The sequence below is a fragment of the Ovis canadensis genome, chromosome 2 (genome assembly GCF_042477335.2).
Source record: "Ovis canadensis isolate MfBH-ARS-UI-01 breed Bighorn chromosome 2, ARS-UI_OviCan_v2, whole genome shotgun sequence".
NCBI classification, from domain to species: domain Eukaryota; kingdom Metazoa; phylum Chordata; class Mammalia; order Artiodactyla; family Bovidae; genus Ovis; species Ovis canadensis.
Window position 1 is genome coordinate 162,369,571 of NC_091246.1, and position 21,338 is coordinate 162,390,908.

Below are 21,338 nucleotides of genomic sequence, written 5' to 3' on the forward strand. Positions count from 1 at the left end.
GTCACTTTTTTGTTTTCTTATGCCCACCAAAAAATACTTAGAAAGGTCTTGTGCAACATCTGAAGCATGTATATTATGTCTTAAGGGAATATGTTGTTTGGGAGGTTTGACAACTTAATTGCATTCCCAAGACAGTTTATGAAAAGCCTCATCTGGAAAAAAAATATGGTTGGATTTTGGCATTTTTCTGTTACTCTTCTGAAAGCAGGTCTAAATGATCTATTGAGTGTTATGATATGCCTAAGAGGCAACTATTTGCTAGATGGCACATGAATTGAGCACACAGTACCGATATACTAGCAGCACTGAAATAAGACTCCCAATGCATATATATGTATGAATAAATGAACTGACAGGAAATACGCTCTCATTTGCCAACAGTGCAGGTGTTCTAAAGGGCTTAACACCATTTATAATTTCAGTAGAACCTCAAATGGCAGAGGGATCTGGTATGTATGATAAATGAGTGAAGTGGGCCATGTGTAATACAATAAGGAATGGTGTGGACTGTGACAAATTGGCACGGTTACCTTCAGACTTAAGGAATAGGGACTACTTGGCACCAGCAGCTTATACTCTGTAAGAACAGGGACCAAGCGTTACCAGAACTTATTAATTCTCAAGAAAATCTACAAATCTGTATTTTCAGGCCAAAATTTCCAATTTTTTAAATGCAAGGACATCACTGTCAGACTAAACTCACAAGTCTGTATGTATGCTGGCTTCAGCCTGGAGGCTCCAGTTTGCAACCTCAACTCTAAAGGAATGAACAAGTTCCTCCTATGAAGGCAGAGGAAAGAACCTGGTCACGTGAGCAAGGGCACAGCTTCTTTACATCTTTGTCACCAGGGCCTTAAACACTCCAACAAAAATCCAAACAAGAACATAAAAGTCAATGTAAAAGTATTCCTTGTTTCAAATTTATTTTTTTACCTTTTTAAAAAGTATATATACATATGCTTTATGGAGCAGAGAACCTCTATAAAAGACTTCAACCAATACTGTTTTGGGAAAGGGCCAAGGATTAGGATGCATATGAAATTTGAGGACCCAGAAAACATCTTTCATATAAAAAGGGTTAGAAATCTGCAAAGCTACAGTCCATGTTTTATAACCACTGAAGCAATTCAAATGAAAACTGCCTAAGCATCGCAAGCATAGGTTTTGGAAAACTTGACAACAGAAGAAGTGAACAGGCTATCTGCTCCAGGCTAGATGGGATCTGGGAAATTAAGCCCCAGTAAAGGAACTCCTGGGTCCAGAAGATCCTGAGGTCAAATAGACTGGGTCAAAGAAAGCAGACCTGGGTATACTCGGGGGTGACCTGGCTCTGGAAATCCTCTACACTGGAGTCTACCTTCAGTCTAGGATTAAGACTTAGGTACATAGATTCAGAGGTGCTCAGAATCTTTTGCTTTTTGTCCCTGAGGATGACAGTTATGATGCTGAATCGCATGTTCTTACATGCAATTTACCCCACTAAGGAGAGGTGTAATACCATCACAGTCTCAGAGAATTACTAGAGTTGGTAATCAAAGGAGGAAAACACAAAATCACTGCTGTGTGTTCATTTGGGGATATATACTACCAGGCCTACAAATCAAAGCACTTCAGTGTTGGAGAGCAGTCTAGAGAAGGCCACTGGATGGGGTGTGCAAAGGCACAATGGTCCAGCGCTCCTGGTCTCTAGTTTAAGGATTCTTATGCAGCACTACTGACTTCTCAGGGCGTCACTGGCAGCTCAGCTGGTAAAGAATCTCCCTGCAGGGCAGGAGACCCGGGTTCAATCCCTGGGTGGGAAAAATCCCATGGAGAAGGAAATGGCAACCCACTGCAGTAATCTTGCCTGGAAAATCCTATGGACAGAGGAGCCTGGTGGGCTACAGTCCATGGGGTCACAAGAGTCGGACATAACTTAGTGACTAAACCATCACCACCACTGACTGCTCAAGCTGGCTCCTGCAGGCATTTGCGCCAACTGTTAACTTCCTTTTCACAAATGCATGGCTTCCCCCTTTATGCTATAAACACAGCTGATTCTTGAACAAGATGTGTTTGAACTGTGCAGGTCAAATTTTTTTCAATAATGAAGACTAGGTACCACATGACCCACAGTTGGTTGAACCTGCAGATGTGACACCACGTAACCAGAGTAACCACATAACCTCCTGTAAGTTAACAGGAGGGTTTTCCACTGTGAGGAGGGTTGGAGCCCCCAACCCCCTGCATTGTTCAAGGGTCAAGAAAAGCACTGTAACCAATAAATACTTTTGGCCTTTATGATAGAAACAAAACAAAACAAAACAAAACCTGGAGATAAATGCCATAAAGGTCAAACACAGACGAAGAGAGCAAGTAAAATTTGAATCTATAGCATATAAAATTATTTCCTATCCTTTGTAACATTATAATACATACATATACATAATATATAAATGTAAGTGGATTTAAGAAATAACTGCTAAATCTGACTTGGCTTTATTGAATGTAGCACTGAAATAACTCACCATAAAATCTATGTTATTGTCCTCATTCCTGAAATGTTCCATCAGCTTCTCAAAGCGTTGTTTTTCTCCACAAACCTGAAACACACATTATCATTGTGCATGTGAAATTCCAAAAGTAAGCACTCCAAAATTAGATGCAGAAATTTTAGCACTAATAATTATTTCCAGAACATCTATTTTATCCCCCTCTCACACGCTATTTACTTCTCTCCTGTTAGTTAATGCACAAGCAGCAACATGAGCCAGCACCAAAGCTCATCCTCTGTTTCTCTTACTTGTTCTCTTCATGGCTTGAAATCCATACCAAATGTGCTCTTCTTTCACTGGTCACTTTTTTTGTTGCACGCATCTTTTTAGCTGGCATTCACAATCCCAGAATGTTGGTTATGGTTTTTAAAAAAATGACCACACTTTTCCTTTTCACAAAAGTACTTTTGAAACAGACATGCTAACAGATTTTTCATAACTTTGTATTTAAATTCCTTGAGAAGCAGATTCAAAATGTGTATATCATGTCTAACATGCCTAATAATTATTTTTAATTTATTGATGATTGCTTTACAATACTGGTTTTATTTCTATCATAATAATTTTAAGCATAAACTACTACATAAAAACTTAGGAAGCTATCTAATTCCTTCAAGATGAGGACAGAATTTTGCAGTCATTTGTGAAGCAGCATTCCAGAGGCCTGAAAGACATGCATTCAGCGCAAATGAATGCTTCTGCTGAACAGGTGAAATAAGCAGATAAAATGCTGTGAACTCCAAAGTCCCAACGTATTCTGCATATACGGGAAATTAAAAACATGGAGCTAAAAACACAAAGAAAGATTTGTACCAAATGACAACAACCTGGAGACTTGTGCCCAAAATCAAAAGATGAGCTTTAATTCTTTCAGTGTCTTTGTCTTGCCTTTTTGTTTTTGGAGCAAAGTCCTAAATCCACTAGTTTATTTCCTTACACCTTCAGAAAATTGCTACCTGAACACACACGGACTCCTTGTTGACAGTAAGACAGTCTCTGGTATTAATATTTTGTGAATTTAATTCAGGTTTCACATGCTTAGTTTTCTGATTCCCTTTGTGATCTTAGAAATAATCAGGCCAATCCTAAAGATTTCTCCTAAAATTATATTTCATAATGCTATAATGCAGCCATTTAGTTCTGTCATGTTAAATTGATGCATGTACAAACACACACACACACACACACACACACACACTTTGGGGAAGAGTGTGTCAAGTGAAGGCAGGAATTTTATGTTGTGCTCCCTACTCTATCCTCAGCATCTAGAACAGTGCTAAGCATGTTGTAAATTCTCAATATTTGCTGAATTGCACTGAAAAGAGGATAAACAAGATATTATGTTAAAATATTCTTAATGAAACAGTGAATGATCTACTACTGCTCCCCATGATGTTTTACAATAAAACAAGAACCTTCAGATCTCTGTAGACAGGGACAAGGGTTAATCTTTACTAGTGGTTCCTGTGCCTTAACTGTGTGCTAGGAATGCTCAGTAGACTCCCTCCCCTCTGAAAAACTTCTTTTCTCATCGTGAGTTAATTTTCTCAATAGACTAGACCACAGTTTACTATATTCTGATGACAACTCCTCATTTATCTATACCCACTTTAACAAAAAAAATAATTACAGAAGACACAGGAACAGTGCATGGGCCAGGTCAGAATGAAGAAAAGCAGGCTCCAGAAGGGAGAGTTTAAAGTGGAACCTTTAAAAGATATACATGTGTGTCCAATCCCACCCTAGAAAGCCCGAGTCAGGGGGCCCAGGCAGGGCTGGTGTGACTTGGGTGGGTACATTTGAAAAGTACTACAGGCCATTCTGATGCTCTGCAAAGGCTGAGAACCAGAGATTTAAAAGAAGTCACATTCTGCCCTGGGGCCCACCAGACTCTCTAGAGCATATACCACAAGTTCTGGGAAACTAAGGCTTATTGAAGGGGATACGGAAGTGCAGGATCAGCTCCCTAAACCATGACATCAGTCACATCTTGTGCTCCAAGACGCAAGTGTTCCTAGGCTGCAAAAAAAGCCCAGTTGGTAAAAACTTCCAAGACATGGTATAGAAAAAGTCAGCATTACAACTTGAATTTTCCTTAAGAGAAACCTCAACATAAGAACTTGCTTCCCAGTAGGACAGTTTACTTTCATCTGTTTTGGGAGGTGGATATGTTGCAGGGAGAAGTCAATTCTGACTCCACACTGGAACTATTTCTTTGACTTGGTCTCCATTGCTTTTGTTATAACTACACATAACAGCCTGCCTTAGAGAATCCTCCCTTTCTACCTGACTGTTACAGCGTCTTTGTTCAGAACCCTGTCCACCTGTAGACGGGAGGAAGGAAGGAACTCACACATCCCCCTGCCTGAGGCTGCCATTCTAGGAGATACCTTCAAGACTAATGGCCTGTTTACTTTGTTTCCTCACCTCCCTCCCCATCTCTGATCCATAGAAGAACCTGGCATCCAGACCCCAACAAGCTGGCTATTCTGAGACATTAGTCTGCCATCTTCTTGGTCAGCCGGCTTTCTGAATAAAGTCGTATTCCGTGCTGCAACACCTCGTCTCTCAGATTCATTACCCTGTCGTATGGTGAGCAGAGCAAACTTGAACTCAGTGACATGCAGTGACAGGAGAAAGGAAGAGAGGTGGTTCTGGACGTGGGGACAGCTGCCAGTTTTCCTGAGAAGCAGGCTGTGAGCAATGCTCTGTTGAGCAGCTCAGCACTCACTGAACCAGGAGAGGCAGCAACCCTCAGTGAACAGTGATGACGAAGACAATTCCTAGCAGGGCAAAATCTTCCAAATCAAAGACTGTCAGAAATCTGGAAAGTACCTTGGGGAACCTGGTGCCCTCAATTTGTGAATGAGACTGCCACCTAAACAGACCAAATATCTCCAGCGTGATAAAACATCCACACAGAGACAAGAACCAGGTTTCCAACTGCCAGCCTGATGTTCCTGCTCTCACACAGCCCAGAATGTTCAGAAAAATATATTCCATTTAAGATGATAGTAAAAGCATTTCAGAATCATCTGAGACACCAACAGAGATGGAAAATGTTATCATTAAGAAGCACAATCATTACATCGGGCATGCACTCAATTAACCATGCACCAGAATCTCCCATGGAACTTCTGAAAATGGACAATTCCTAAGGTCTACACCAGGACACACTGAATGAGAATCTCCATGGACAGAACTAGGAATTGGTGTCTTTAAAAAGGACTCATAATTGTTGGACCAGCAATTGGGACCAGTGGCTTATTCGGTATTAGACTAGCTGATTAAAGCCTCATCCTTTTTTACTCCCAGTTGTAAATTGGACAGCTACATCATTAACTCCACAACTTATTCAACTTCCAATTTAACTACACATAAACACAATTATTATAACTGGGTATCACAGGAATGAAGCAGGGATTGGCCCACTGTCCCTGCATGGATACAATGAATAATAAGCCAACTCCCAAATAATCAGAGATTGTGTCCAGGGCATTAAGAAAGTAGATTTTATACAGCTGAGGAAAGCACATGTGGACAGCAAAGCTACCCAGATTGTTAATAAAAAAATATGGGATCAACTTCAGAACAAGAAATATTATATTAATTTTCAGCTGAATAAAGATCTGAAAAGTCATTGTACTAGACTGGTAGACTGGACCGAAATAGCTATTAAGAGGAGGCTTGAATATATGCCTTTCCTTAGAAATTCTTCATTCTGTCAACAGACAAATCCATGCTGAGAACATGTGTTATGAAACAAAAGTATTAAATACCTTTACTCTTTAAAAATAATAGACTTAAATGTCTTCCAACTTATAGCTCCTTGGAAATGGGTGCAAAGGATCCCACTGCACCAAACAACACATTGTCAACATAGATGCCGACTTGGAGAAACCACAGAAGACTGACCACTCTCCTCACCCAGTGGAAGAACTAGAAGGGCTCCCCATCAGCCCCACCATGTCACTCTCTGTAAAAGTTTAGCTACAGTGCTCTGCTGTCGATCTCAGCTAATGAATTCAGGGCGGCACCTTCTGACATTTGTTCCACAGGAACAAGGATTCTCGAGGACCCCTTCGTTCCTGCTGGAAAAAAAAGGAAGCGTGCAAACCAGATTCACATTTGTTTCTATGTTCCTTTAGCAATCATTAAACCAGAGTATACTACAATCCCACAGGAAATGGGAAGACATGTTTGGGGAAGGTTGGTAAAAGTCGTGTTCTACATCAAAGGAAAGTTGTCATAGCTCCTACAGCTCACATCTGGACCACCCCTGCAAACTTGGTTCAAATAAGATCATCATGGCTGAACATGCCTCTTCTCTCCTTTGAAACTGGCCTCATTTAGAAAACTGGTGAGGATGAAAGGAACGAAACACTGATCCCCAGTTACTTTCCAAATCTACAACAGCCTTCGTGAGGATGCTCTCGAGGGCTTCATCAAGATGTACAGGACAGCCAGGCGCATGTTTGCATGTATATGTTACTGCACATTATAAACTGCTGCATATAACTTCCATCTGCCAACAAAGACCAGACAATGTGAAAACTTCCAAGTAAAACAGTTGTACTATTGCAACTGAAACTTGTCATTTCTTGACTTTTCTATTCACTGGTATTTCTCATTTCCCCACTAACTTTGACACCTTCCATCAAAAACACACAGCCCCCAGAGTAGAGAGGGTAGGAAGTGAATTTAAGAGACACAGGCATAGAAGGCAGAGATGGAGAGAAGCCTATCCCATCAGGAATTAGACTTCTACAGCAGGGCTGCCAGATAAGAAGTCAACAAGGCAGAAAAAAAGTATACACTCTGGAAAAGCACATACTCGGCTGTATACTTAAAAGGCATCTTCGTGTGTAAGTCATTTATAAATCAGTCCCATGTGAATAAATTCACTGACCCTGATTAACACTGTGTAAGGAGAAAGCACTCAGGCTGGGATCGACCCCAGACTTGACTCTGAACACAGGCATCACCTACCCATCCCTGTGGGGTCCTGCCTAACACAGCAGCCCTCTTTGCACCTTTAAGCTCTAGCACTGGTGAGGGTGATAGGACATGAGAAATAGGTCTGTGGAGTATTAAACAGGAGACCATAAAACCTAGGTTATAAGTCAGTACCATTTCTAAGCTACTGTGAGCCTGGACAATTCCATGAACCCCCCTGGAATTTGGTTTTCACATACATTGATTAAAGAGCTTTAGATTATATTGTTGGTTGTCAAATCTTTTTTTTTAGGAAGCATGAAAGGTTACAGTGATGCCCACCCAGGGATGGATCTCCCACTTTGGGCTTTCTGGGTGGCTCAGTGGTAAAGAATCCACCTGTCAATGAAGGAGACATGGGTTCAATCCCTGGGTCAGGAAGATCCCCTGGAGAAGGAAATGGCGGACTCTAGTATGCCTGCCTGGAAAATCCCATGAACAGAGGAGCCTGGTGGGCTACAGTCCATGGACTCTCAACAGAGCTGGACAGCACTGAGCATGCAGACAACTGGCAGTGCAAGGGGAATGTACCCAGGGATGGGGGCCCATCAGGGACAGGAAGAAAGCACAAGTGAAGTTCCTGAGACTCCCATCCTTGTTTATTAATTCTGTATCATACTGCGTTGCCTGGTAAGATTTATTCCCAGGGGAAAATGTTTCACTGAAAGTTTTCATTGCTAATAAAAGTTGGAAAAAAAAATTCTCCCATTCGGTATCTTGAAGCTCTAAAGCTAACCTAGGCATGGCCACAGAACATGATATTCCCAAGCTGACTGGCCTGGAAACTCTACACAAACCAACTTCAGAGAGATGCTCTCGGCTCTGCAGGCCCCCGAGTACCAAGCTGGAAGGCCAAAGCACCATCTCATGGCATCAGGCTCACTCTGCTTATGAAGTGGATAAATCCTGCCCCGACCAGACACAAATGGCCACACCCGAGGCAAGCCAGATCCATTTCACTTTTGAAGCAAAAACATAGCCCCTGCCAAAAAAACAACTTAACTCTGTCCTCCAACATCTGTGCAGGACATTTCTGAAGAGTGTTCCAGATCATTTAGACAAACCGGAGGCCCTGGATGCAAAAGAGACAGTGGCTTAAAGCATCTCTAAGGGTGGACAGAGTTTAGGGTGTGATTTCCCTAGAAGCTAATCATGGAGAAAAGATGGTTTTACAAAAGCTTTAGAATGAAGAATATTATCTCGCTAGCCAGATGTTGCAATGAGCAGACTGCCAGCTTTCAGCCACCTCTCCGTCCCCATCAAGGTCAGAGACTATCTTTGGTTTCCCCCAGCAATAGCTCCCAGAAAACCACGCCAAGTCTACAGCCAGACTGCGGCCTGACTTATGAGGTGGATATAAAATATGCTTCTAGGTTACTTGTATAAAAATTAAAGGCCTCTCGCTTAAGTGTTTCCACCTTGCTCTGTTGCCTGGTGCCTGCCTCAATGCTTTCTTTTTCTCTTCTCACAATAGGCCCCTGTGATCTGCAGGGCTCCCCACAGAAAGGCACTCTTTTAAAAGCACAGGCTACTATGACAGTTAGACTACCCCTCTCAAGGCCTGCCCAGGAACAAAAGTTTCGTTTTCTTCTTGGGGTCACATGAAGTAAACAGTTAATGCCTCGTTAGACCTAGGAGAAAGCATCTCTTATTCTCTGTTGAGAGCGCGAGCAGTCCATGGATTACTGACACCATGGTGACCCAACAAAACCACTTTTCTGGGGTGTTCTGTGGTTGTGAGCGTCTAGTATCTCTTCCCTGAGGTGACTAGACATTTCAAACACAGACACCAAATGGCTGCCGTGACAGCAGCCGACCACTCTGACCTGCTGCTGGCTCTCCCCTCTCCTTGGAATTTAAAAGTGGAAATGTTCATCAGACTGAAACGTTCTGAAATGCAACAACCTGATATCACTCCACTGCAATAAAAACTAGTGAAAGTCAAACAACAGTGTACTGTACAATCGACCAACCTTCCTTCCTCATAAATTAATGAAACATTTATAATCAACCTTGGGTTGGCAGATGTCTGATTATGAACCAGCGGTTTCATCCACATAATGCTGAACACCCTCGTGAAAACTTCAGTCACTTTTCCAGATGTTTCCAAATACCCAGATGTTTGGCACCAGGCACACAAAGCATCCAGATGACTCTTTCACTTCCCATGCACATATGTTGCAGTACTGAACAAAGAATCCTGACATAGAAGCAAAGGGCTAGTAAAATCCCCAGAGGACGACTTGTTGACACACCACACCTTAAATGAGAAATGCATTTTTATTGCTCCTCTTAAAAAAAGGATGGCCTTCATTATATTCTAGAGAGTGAGGCTCCACCATACAATTCCTCATCAATGACATCTTTCAGGAATATTTCTAATGTCGGACTTGAAATTCTCTGGTTTCACTTGCAAGACTCACATCTCTTGGTCATCAGTAATGATACAGATTCTTTCAAGGCTTCTATTCCCATGGGAAGACCAAAATACCTTCCAATTGTTTAAAATGATGGGCTTTTTTAAACTGGCAAATGGCAAAGGCCTCTAGTCATTTCTGGGACAACTAGCCAGTCAGATCCCCTGATAGTAGAAAAAAGTCTAACTCTATGCTTTATCCCATTCATTTTCCCTCTCAACTTTGCTCTTTGAACATATACACAATTTGGTCAAGTGAGGTGGGCAGGGGGAACGAGAGGGACACAATGACACCTTTCTAGTGGTCACCACATGTTCGCTGAACCACAGCAACAGCACATGGCAGGAGCTGTGTCAATCCTGTGACATGCCCACCACAGACCATGGGACCTGCTTAGGAGGCAGACGCCAACCCAAGCTATCCTCTTGCCTGAATCACAACAAATCAAATTAAATTCAACAAAGATGTGCTAAGAACTCAGAGCCCTTGAAGACAAGGACTCTTTGCTTGCTAGATCAAAGACCTCAGTCCACAAACAGGCAAATGCCTGAAGTTTATCCGCTGCTCCTACCTAACTCTCATTTCACGGTCTCTTCTACTTTCTTCTGTGCTCTGCCCCAATTCTGGGTCTTCATCAGGAAGACCCTGCTTTAGCCTCTGGTCACCACATCCACCAAGTCAAAGATGACAGGAGATTACAGATTTGGGCAGCAGTTCTTAAAGTGGGGTCTTTGAACACTGAGGGCTCCTGAGGCCCTATTCCAGGGTTTGTGAGATCAAAACTATTTGTACAGTAATACTAAGGTGCTACTTACCTTTTTCACAGAATTAACACTTGCACTGGTGGTACAAAAGCAATGAGAGATGAATGAAATTACTGGTGACTTATACAAATCAAGGCAGTGGCAACAAATTATGTGAGCAATCATTGTATTCACCACAGCCATGCATTCTCAGTTTTTTTTTTTAATACAGTTTCACTTAAGAATATCCTTGATAATGCAATAAAGTTTTAAAGTGAAGTCATTCAGTCATGTCTGACTCTCTGTGACCCCATGGACTATATAGTCTGCCAGGCTCCTCCGTCCATGGGATCTCCCAGACAATAATACTGGAGTGGGACGCCATTTCCTTCTCCAGGGGATCTTCCAGATCTAGGGATCGAACCCTCGTCTCCCGCATTGCAGACAGGAGCCACCAGGGAGGTCACTTAGATGGCTCAGCCATCTGAGCCACCAGGGGAGCTGATAATGCAATAAAAAGTATTATTTTATTGTCTCAACCCCTGAATAGGCACCTTTTTAATATTCTATATGAGGAAATAAGAACCCTACATAAAGCGCTTTTGCTGCACATTAACATACGGCAATCAACCACACCATATAAAGAACAACCCATATGCCATCTCTCCATGAAGATAAGTCAAACCATTCAGAGACAGGATACGGTCTTCTATGCAGAAAAGAGCCCTCCATTAGTTTACGAGGTAGAAAAATAAAAGACTTCCCTTCAGTTTTTATGGTTAACAAGGCGAGGTACAATCCCTGGCATTTAGCAGGTTACACTGAAGCAATCCCTTACTGTTCTCTGGATGTCTCTGGGGTGTCATGTGGAGGCTCATTAGAAGACCAGGTTTTTCTTCTCAAAGCCAAGTCAATGTCAGATTCCAAGCAAGAATATGAGAGAAATACAGAAACTGTTTTCTCCTGCATGGTCTATTAGCACATACGTTCCCCAGGTTCAGGGAGAATCAGACTTAGTCAATCTGCCTAATTAGACAAATTCGTCCTAGAATGCCTGACATGCTGTAATCTCAAACCATCAAGAACAAACAGGCAAGGAACCAAAAGATTACTTTCTACCAAAGCACTAAACATGTCCTTGCTACCTACCATACAGAAAATACTCTTCCCTAGGTTTTCACCTATTCCTGGAAGCCACTTCCACATGGAAAATTCAGTGTGGTCCTTAGCAGCGTATCAGCTAATCTGGGCTACCACATGTATTGCTGGTACATGTACTAGTATGGAAGGAACCCTCATTTTCCCATGGCCCAAACCAAATTGCTGAAACAAAACAGAGCTACAGCTCATGTTACTGTGATTGGCCATTTCCACTTTGCAGTGACGCACAGCTGATGGGGAGACTCTGTCTGAGAGCTCAACTTTATGAGGAAAGGAGAGTGGCAGTGGTTGCTGGACCATCATCAGGAACCACTGAGCCACTTTCCTGTTCTGAGCATCTTTCAGTCCAATGTCTGAATGAAAACTGAGTGGACTATATATTCCTGGCAGATCGGTACATAGTATAAAGAGCTGGGCAGGAGCCATGCGTGAAAGGAGTGTGAAGTGGCTATGGATCTACCGTGAGCCAGAGCTACAGAGCATAAACCACGACTCCGGAGCGCAGGCTTTCACACACGCCCAAGCCAGGATGCTTTCAGCTTTCCCAGACGTGATGTTCCTAGGGGCAGGTACCCACAGCATGTCCACAAGCTCAGCCCACCTGCTGGTTAGAGGAGCAGCAAGCTCCTTTAGATTTTTAAGTGAGATCTGGGCTTACAGGGGCTTCCCTGGTGGCTCAGATGGTAAAGAATCTGCCTGCAATACAGGAGACACACGTTCAGTCCCTGGGTTGGAGAGATTCCCTGGAGAAGGGAATGGCAGCCCGCTACAGTGTTCTTGCCTGGAAAAATCCCATGGACAGAGGAGCCTGCCGGGCAATAGTCCATGGAGTCACAAAGAGTCGGACATGACTAAGCGACTAACACTTTCATTTTCTGGGTTTAGAGACTGATGCAGCCATTTCCAGGCAGTCATAAAAGGGAACTAGAGACTAAAATCACAATGTAGGCTAAAATCACCATAACTTATTAATATTTCTGTCCTAAGACTGTCACTATCTTATCAACTAGCCTAGGACACATTACTTTTTGCTTGTGTTCATAAATTCTTGTACCTATCATTATCTAGGTGTCTTGTTTTAATATCTGTAGTCAAAGAAGCACTTTATCTTTATTTTTATATAGAATATATAGTCTATATACAATTCTAAAATTTTATATAGAATCATAAAACGGTAGAACTGGAAGGGATATAGAGACCATGTGACTAACTTGTCACCTAAAGCAAGACTTGCACACAATATACCAGACTCACCAGGGATCCTCTTCCTTCTTGCCTACCTTTGTGTCATGTGTTGGCTTCTTCTGAGAATCCCTGTAGCTCATTCTAGCCTGGTGCCTTTGTGGAGTTCAACTTCTTTAGTATAATCCTATTCTCTACTTGGAAAACACACACACACAATTCCCAGTCACCTCTGTTTAAGCCTGTTCTCTCATTCATTATCTTCAGTGCAGAACTAAGACTCTGATCTTGGACATTTTACCATCACTAAAAAAATTAACCTAAAAAGACAATTTTCTTCACCTGAAAAAAAAAAAAAATCCCAGCTCTTATTTGTTCGCTGTGGCTGTGTTTCCTTCTTAAATAAATTTATGCTGTCAGAATAGATGCTTATTCTCCACCTTATGTCCATCCTCAATTCAGAGGATCACGCTGTCTCTTGTCCACTTTTCCTCGGTTTTATGGCTTCATACCCACTGTCATGGACACAGATTTGGTTCAGGGCCCAGTCATTTAATGTCTGACCTGCCTGTCTTCCAAACTCTAGCGTCTCTGCCCTCTGTTTTTTTATGCAGAGATTGATAATTTTTAAGATATATCAGGATTACATATAATGCCTTCTTAGATTTCCACAAAATCAAATAGAGTTGATATAAAAGCACTTTAAAAACTATAAAGTACTGTTGCTTCCCTTTCCATTTTCCTTTTCCCTCCTACTTACATCTGTCTTCCAGTTGAGATTTCTTTTTTCATCACAGTGAAGATTTTCTGAACCTCCACGATTCATCAGAACCTTAATTGTGATTGCCTCCTGTCATGCTTTATACTCTGTAACATGGGTCCCAGTCAGATATTTTTTTCTTGTAAACTAGCACATTTATTCCAACACATACCACCCCTAGGACAGACTTGCCCGTCTCTCTCTCTGCTCCCAGAGTTGCCTCCACTGACTAAATCAAGTCTCTTCCTTTGTAATTGTGCACAAGACTTCACGCCTCTCTTTGGACTCCATACAAACAGCTCAGATTATCTTGGGTTTTTTTGTTTGTTTTTTTAATATTTATTTATTCATTTGTCTGCATAGAGTCTTAGTTGTGGCATCTTAGTTGCCTGACCAGGGGTCGAACCTGCATCCCCTGCATTGCAAGGCAGATTCTTAGCCACTGGACCACCAGGGAATCCCATTCTTGGGTTTTACAAATAACTTCAAACATTCCAATAATCTACCCAATCAATAACTGTTTGACTAAGTTTGCCTTTTGGCAGAAGATTGAAGGTGTGTAGCAATTTGTGTAGAAGGTGTTTGATATGTGACAATATGTTATATACCACTATGAGCCTTGACAATATGTTATGTAACACTGGCTATGAGTTCAATGGATCGGTATAAAAATGCCAAGCTTGCCACTTACTAAAGTATGTCAGTTGGCCTATTTACTCTGAACCCCTCTTTGCTTATTCCTAATTTACTGGGTAGCGATTATCATTAGAGTAATATATGCTAGCCTGTCAGCACTCAGCAAATAAACGTAGCTTTACTATTACTGTACATGCATATGCCTTTTTAAAACACTTAACTAACATACTAGGTAAGATTTAAAACATGGAATAAAATGCAACACTTTCATGAACACTGCTCATGTTTTCTTTCTGAAGATGATTGTTTGTTAATTTAAAACAAACCAAAACAAAATCCTTCTGTACTGACTTTGGAGCCCAAATAAACATGCTCATGTTTTAGAATTATTTAAATTTCAAATGAAATTTGAACTTCACTCATAAAGGTCAATCAGCATATTCATTGGCAAAAAGAACTAAAACTTTAGCTTAAATTATAAAAGGGAATAAAATTTTAAATATAAACACAACTGTTTTGAGTTATAGCTAATTTTAGCCCACATTTGGTCCTTAACTAAGTATTATTAAAGTCAGCCCTGTCTTTTTCAAAGCAATGGAAATTTTGTGGGACAAAAATCATGACTTTTATTTTCTGTCACACTCTCCTGATCTTACAACAATGTTTTTTCTCTGAGAAGAAATTTGCTCAACAATTCCCTAGAACTTCCAAAGAATTCTGCCTTACTAGTCCTGGGGGAAAAAAAAAAAAGTGGCCATGAGCCATGCTTGTATTTTTGGAGAGATGTTACACAAAAGACAACTGCGCATCTTTAGAAAGGACAAGAGGAAGCCAAATGGAAAGTTCCTGGGAGGGAAAATCTCACTGTACACAACAGGGACATTTAACTACACAAGACAAAATGTTACCTCCCAAACATTACAAGCAGTAGAAATAAACATACATGCAAATTGAAAGTAACACTGCTACTCCAAACTCTTTCACTGGCTTCTCTTTAGGGCTTACTGCTGCTGCTAAGTCTCTTCAGTGGTGTTCGACTCTGTGCAACCCCATTGACAGCAGCCCACCAGGCTCCCCCATTCCTGGGATTCTCCAGACAAGAACACTGGAGTGGGTTGCCATTTCCTTCTCCAATGCAGGAAAGTGAAAAGTGAGAGTGAAGTCGCTCAGCCATGCCCAACTCTTAGCGACCCCATAGACTACAGCCTACTACTATGCATAAATGGGCTTCCCAGGTGGCAGTGCAGTGGTAAAGAATCTGCCTGCCAATCAAAAGGCAAAAGAAGCACAAGTTCGATCCCTGGGTCAGGAAGATCCCCTGGAGGAGGATATGGCAACCCAGTCCAGTATTCTTGCCTGGAGAATCCCATGGACAGAGGAGCCTGGCAGGCTACAGTCCACGGGGTCACAAAGAGTCAGACACGACTGAGCACACATACATCACTGTGCATAAATAATCTTTCCACTGTTACTCATAACACATGTACGTGCATATAACATGTATACACACAGATGCATAAATATGCTTTGTCTTTTCCTAGTTAACAAATCTTTTTTTTTACAAACACTTTCATAATTATTTTAACAGCTCTATTTGGATCTACAAGCTTATTTAGTAAGATGGTTTATGTGGTCCTATGTCTTGGCGTAGCCACTGCTTAGCCTAGACTTAATAACAACTAAAATAACCCATAATTCAAAATTATTTGACATTGAAAAGCAATTCTTTCTAGTTCCACTTATTTAAAACAACTTAAAAAAACAGCCAAACAAAAGGTAGAATACAAAAGTATACTTAAGTCAGGATGGGCAAGGAGGAGAGAGAATAGGGAGGCAGTGCTTTCACATGGAGAAGGCAATGGCCCCCACTGCCTGGAAAATCCTATGGATGGAGGAGCCTGGTAGGCTGCAGTCCATGGGGTTACGAAGAGTCAGACACGACAGAGCGACTTCACTTTCACTTTTCTGCATTGGAGAAGGAAATGGTAACCCACTCCAGTGTTCTTGCCTGGAGAATCCCAGGGACAGCAGAGCCTGGTGGGCTGCCATCTATGGGGTTACACAGAGTTGGACGTGACTGAAGTGACTTAGCAGTAGCAGCTTTCACATAGAAAAAGAAACCAAGGAGAGCCTACAATTAAAGATCCTTTAGCCTTACTCTGCAGAAAATACCAAATCCTGACCAGCAACTGAAAATTCCCATTCTAATGGTACTTGGTGATGATATTGCCAAAGTTAGAGGGGTTGTGACTCCAATTCTATTATCAACACACAGCAGAGTGCTTCATACCATTCTTATGTACCCACAACCAAAGCATCATCTCAATGTCAAAGAAACACCTCCCAGGTGAAACATCCATGTGGAGGGCCCTGAGCCAGCCTCTGCTTCAGATTCTCTGGAGCCTTAAAGCAATAATATACAGCTCTCTCTGCTTTCTCTCAAGATCTTTCATTACCTTCCTAGAATATAATATCAGGGCATGCAGGCCAACTGCTTTACAGTTGGCAAAGGGCACAAGAAATAGCATTTTACATGCATTAAAACAAGGAGGCAACACCCTATCTTTTTTTTTTTTAAGTGGTTGCTACAAATGAAATAGCAGATGAAGATCCCTGTTGTGCAAAATTGCATTCAGTCTTGTGGAGAGAGACAAGGGTCTATTAAAGTTGGGTTGAGAGGCAAAGCATCTCTACAAATGCTCACCAGAAATCACGATAATCTGCCTTGTACGTGTGGGCTCAGTCATGTCCAACTCTCTGCAACCCCATGGACTGTAGCCCACTAGGCTCCTCTGTCCACAGGATTCTCCAGGCAAGAAGACTGAAGCAGTTTGCCATTTCCTCCTCCAGGGGATCTTCCCGACCCAGGGATCAAACTCATATCTCCTAAGTCTCTTACATTTGGCAGGCAGGCTCTTTACCACTGTGTGCCCCAGGTATCATCATCTCCTGTACTTTTTTTAATTAAAAATTTTAAAAAAGCTTTCCCGGCCCACATCCCAGGAAAGTCCTAAAGATGTTAGAAATGAATGAATATAACCACTGGGGGAGCAGACAACTATCAATGGAGGAAGAGGCCCAAGGAGTTGGGCCTATGAGTGTCAAAGTGTCTAAAAGAAACTTCAGACCCCACCCACAGCCCACTCTGTCAACCTGACCCACCCTGGGCCCACCCACCTGACTTCTGCAGCAAAATGTTACAGCCGGTTCTTTACTAACAGAGAGTCAACTGAAACGTCCACTGCTTGGAGAAGAGTGAGGAATATATCACCTGCTTTTTGTGACCTCAGGCCACTGGACAATAGGAAGTCTCTAGAGTAAGTCATGAGGGATTGGTTTCATGATCTGCTCGTAACTTTCTATCCCATCTGTTCTCTTCCCACAGCCTACCTTCTGTGAGACTGGACTTAAGGTGGACTGGAGATACAAGGTGAACTAACGTCCTGGAGGGCTCCCTAGGGCTCGGATGGTAAGGAATCAGCCTGCAATGCAGGAGACCTGGGTTTGATCCCTGGGCTGGATAAAATCCCCTGGAGGAGGGCATGGCAACCCATTACAGTATTATTGCCTGGATAATGCACATGGACAGAGGAGCCTGGTGGGCCACAGTCCGAGGGGTCACAAAGAGTTGGACACGGCTGAGCGACTAAGCACACAGCACACAAAGTCCTTGAAGGTTTATGAAGATGCCACGTTCTTCACATCAAGTGACATTTTTACCTGATGTGGTAGGCCACAGAGATGTCTAAGTCCTAATCCTATTACTGTGATTATTTACCTTATGTGTAAGGAAATATGCACTTTGAAGATATGATTAAGCCAAGGATATGGACATGGGTAGATTATCCTGGATTATCTGGGTGAGCCAAATATAATCACAATGGTCATTAAAGGAAGGAGGCCAGAAGAGAAGGGGCCATGAGCCAAGAATGGAAGCAACTTCTGGAAACTGAAAGGACAGGAAATAGATTCCCCAGGAGAACAGCATCCTACAGACTATATTTTATATACATACGACCAACAAAACTGCAAAATAATAAATTTGTGATGTTTTAAGCCACTAAAGCTTGTGGCAATTTGTTACAACAGTGACAAGAAATTAATATACCTGGTTAATTCTTATTCATCCTAAACTCAGCTCAGGCACCCTTTCCTACAGGAAGCATCCCCTGAAAGCTCAGACCCCGTATCTGCCCTCCGTCCTTCTCCTCCTCCTGGTTAGTTGTTCTTCTTTGCGAAGCACCTGGCATTTACCTTCATACAGCCTGGAGCAATGACTACAGAAATACTGGTTTCCTTAACTGGATTAGGATGGTCCCTCTTAAGGATAGAACTCTTAATGGTCATACTTATTTCCAATGTTTATCATTGTTTCTGACAGATAGGGGCACGGAAATGCTCATAATTTTTTTCCTGCAAGTTAGCATGACTCATCCTTTGATTCTCAGCAGGATAGCAGCCTTCACTTCCTTACTCCACAATAAAGACTGAGATGATAGACAAGCAACTAGTTCCTCACCATGGGCTCAGTAACCCTATACAAATGGCTCCTTTCTCCTCCAAAAAAAAGTAGTAACCAGTATTTTTCTCTCCAATGAAAAAGTTTATACAGTTTTTGGTTCTGAGGAGAAACCAAGTATTACATTGGGTGAAAAAGAAAAAATAGAAGAGGAACAGCTAAATGGATAAATTCTCAAAAAGTTATTAAGGTGAATTGTATTTTCCAAAGATGACCCCAGGAGTCTCTTCCACCCACATGTTCTTCTGCACTGTGACCCTTACCCTCCACCATCAAGAAGTCGAGTCATTGCCTTCCCCTTGGCATCTGGGTTGGCCTTAGGGACTCGCTTGTAACCCACAGAACATAGCAGAAGCGACACTGATGACTTCAGAGGAAAGTTCAAAAGACACGTTGTGACTTCTGTCTCTCTGAATGCCTGCTCTGCAGCTTCTCCCTCCTGGACACTCCCTGTGAGAGGCCAGCTGTCAGGCCACAAGAAGCTCCAGCCACAGGGAGTTCCACATGCAGGCAACTCTGGTTGACTCACAAACTCAGCCTTTGAGTCATCACAGCCCAGAAACTAGACATATGCACGAGAAAACCTCCAAGTGAAAGCCCGCCTCGTCAATCGGATCTTCCCTGATGAGACCCGAGATGCAAAGGCCCAAAGACAATTAACCATGGCATGCCCAGCCTGACCTCCTGACACACACAATCCATGAGTCTAAGAAGACTACGTTCGGAGTAATTTATCACGAGCAAGTAACAACTGCCTCAGTGAGTACACAGTCCAAAAGACAGTCACAGTGACTTTACTTCCCGATTCCTTCCAGACTCTTATTAGACTGACCTAATTCTGGCCTGCTAGGATGAAATACACACATGCTCCAGAACTATCACTCCCAGAGTTTGAGACTTAAACGACTACTTTGCTTATAACTCAAGAAAAGACTGAAAAAACTAAGTACCCTGCCCTCTATGCTGAGAATTTTACCAGTGAATGAGTTATTCTGATGGCTTGTGCTGGGTTTATAATCCTATCCCCTTCAAATATTTGAGAGGTTAGATTAGATGGGATTAAACTCAGAAGGATGCTGGAAACACACCAGAATGTCTGCTCTCCTTCCTGCCCAATTGGGTCCACTGTAAATAAAACTTGACAGGCTTTCTTAAATCAACATAATCATGTGTAGCACAAGTGCTTTCAGATGCCCAGTAGCTAAACCACATCAGCTTACTTAGCAAGCCTTCTAGCAATAGGTGAAAAAAATAATGGCTCCTGCCAAGAGTGCTATGTCCAAGAGAATTGGTGGCCTCAAGTGACTCATTTCACAAGGCTCCATTTATCTGTGCTGGAAGGTCCAAAGTGGGAAGGCGTTGGGCCTTTAATAACCAAACTCAGGCCTCGGGTTTATTTGTTAAAGCCAGATGCTGTCATTTTGGAAGCAGATGAGAACACAGTTATAATCGATCTGGAATCCTGATGAATTCCAGGTGCACCTTCCAGCAGTCTGGGGAAGTGGGTAGCTCAAAGACCTCAGAGAATTTTTATTATTAGTGTCATAGTGAGCTATTCTGCTGCAGAGTCTGCACGGCCTCAGTACTTTTTCCTTGTGATTTAAAACAGGCATGCTTTTTTTGACCAACTTTTGGGGACACTTTCTTAAAGGCAATTTCTAAGCTACATCAAAGAATAAATATAGCAAAAAGAAATAGGCTGACCTAGAGCAAGGTCTAGGTAGGCAACCTCAGGGTTCCTAAGGGAAACTGAATTAAATACAGTGTTCTGACTCCAAAGTGGAGGCCAGTTGATGTCCTTAACCAGTTAAGTTAGCTTTATGACCCAGTGGGTTGCTAGCTGTGGTCCATGTCCTTTGAGAGAAAAGAAAAAGCATGACCAGAACCCCAAACAGTGTTTATGGTGTCCAGGCTTCAAGGTCACAGCCTGAGTCCAACTACCTTTTAGGAATGCCTGCCTATTTTCCAGACCTGTTTCTCCAGGCTCCTTATGACCTCTGTGCATTCCCTGACATCCTTCCAATCAACCCATCCTTCCAATCTTAGCCTAGACACTGCTAGGCTTAGTTTCTGCTTCTTGTAAACAAGACCCTGAACTAATGTAAATACCAACACAGCAACCTTTACTTTCAAATGTATTCTTTCTTCTGTCTGGTAGACCAAATGCTCATGAACATATATTGCTAGGTAACTAAGAAACCATCAGTTAGGGAAGATGACACTCTGTCCTTATACGTGGCTAAATTAGAAAAAAACAGATGACTCCTTGTTCTCACCCTAGTCCTCAATTCAGGACCATAAATTTTCACGAGATGTTTCAACATCACAACCAGATGTGTTAACTTCTTTTACTTAAAAAAAAAAATAACTTTTTAAGGGAAAAGAATTCAA

At 42.1% G+C, this 21,338-nt stretch overlaps 1 protein-coding gene across 5 annotated transcripts in view; it reads right to left on the reverse strand.

The window, feature by feature from the left end:
- The window catches only part of FMNL2 (formin like 2), a 332,517-nt gene that overhangs the window by 35,456 nt on the left and 275,723 nt on the right, over positions 1 to 21,338 (reverse strand). For all 5 annotated transcript variants that reach the window (XM_069577505.1, XM_069577507.1, XM_069577506.1 and 2 more), the window contains one exon: positions 2,508 to 2,582. In XM_069577505.1, the coding sequence (XP_069433606.1) occupies positions 2,508 to 2,582 (75 nt within the window). The remainder of the gene's footprint in view (positions 1 to 2,507; positions 2,583 to 21,338) is intronic.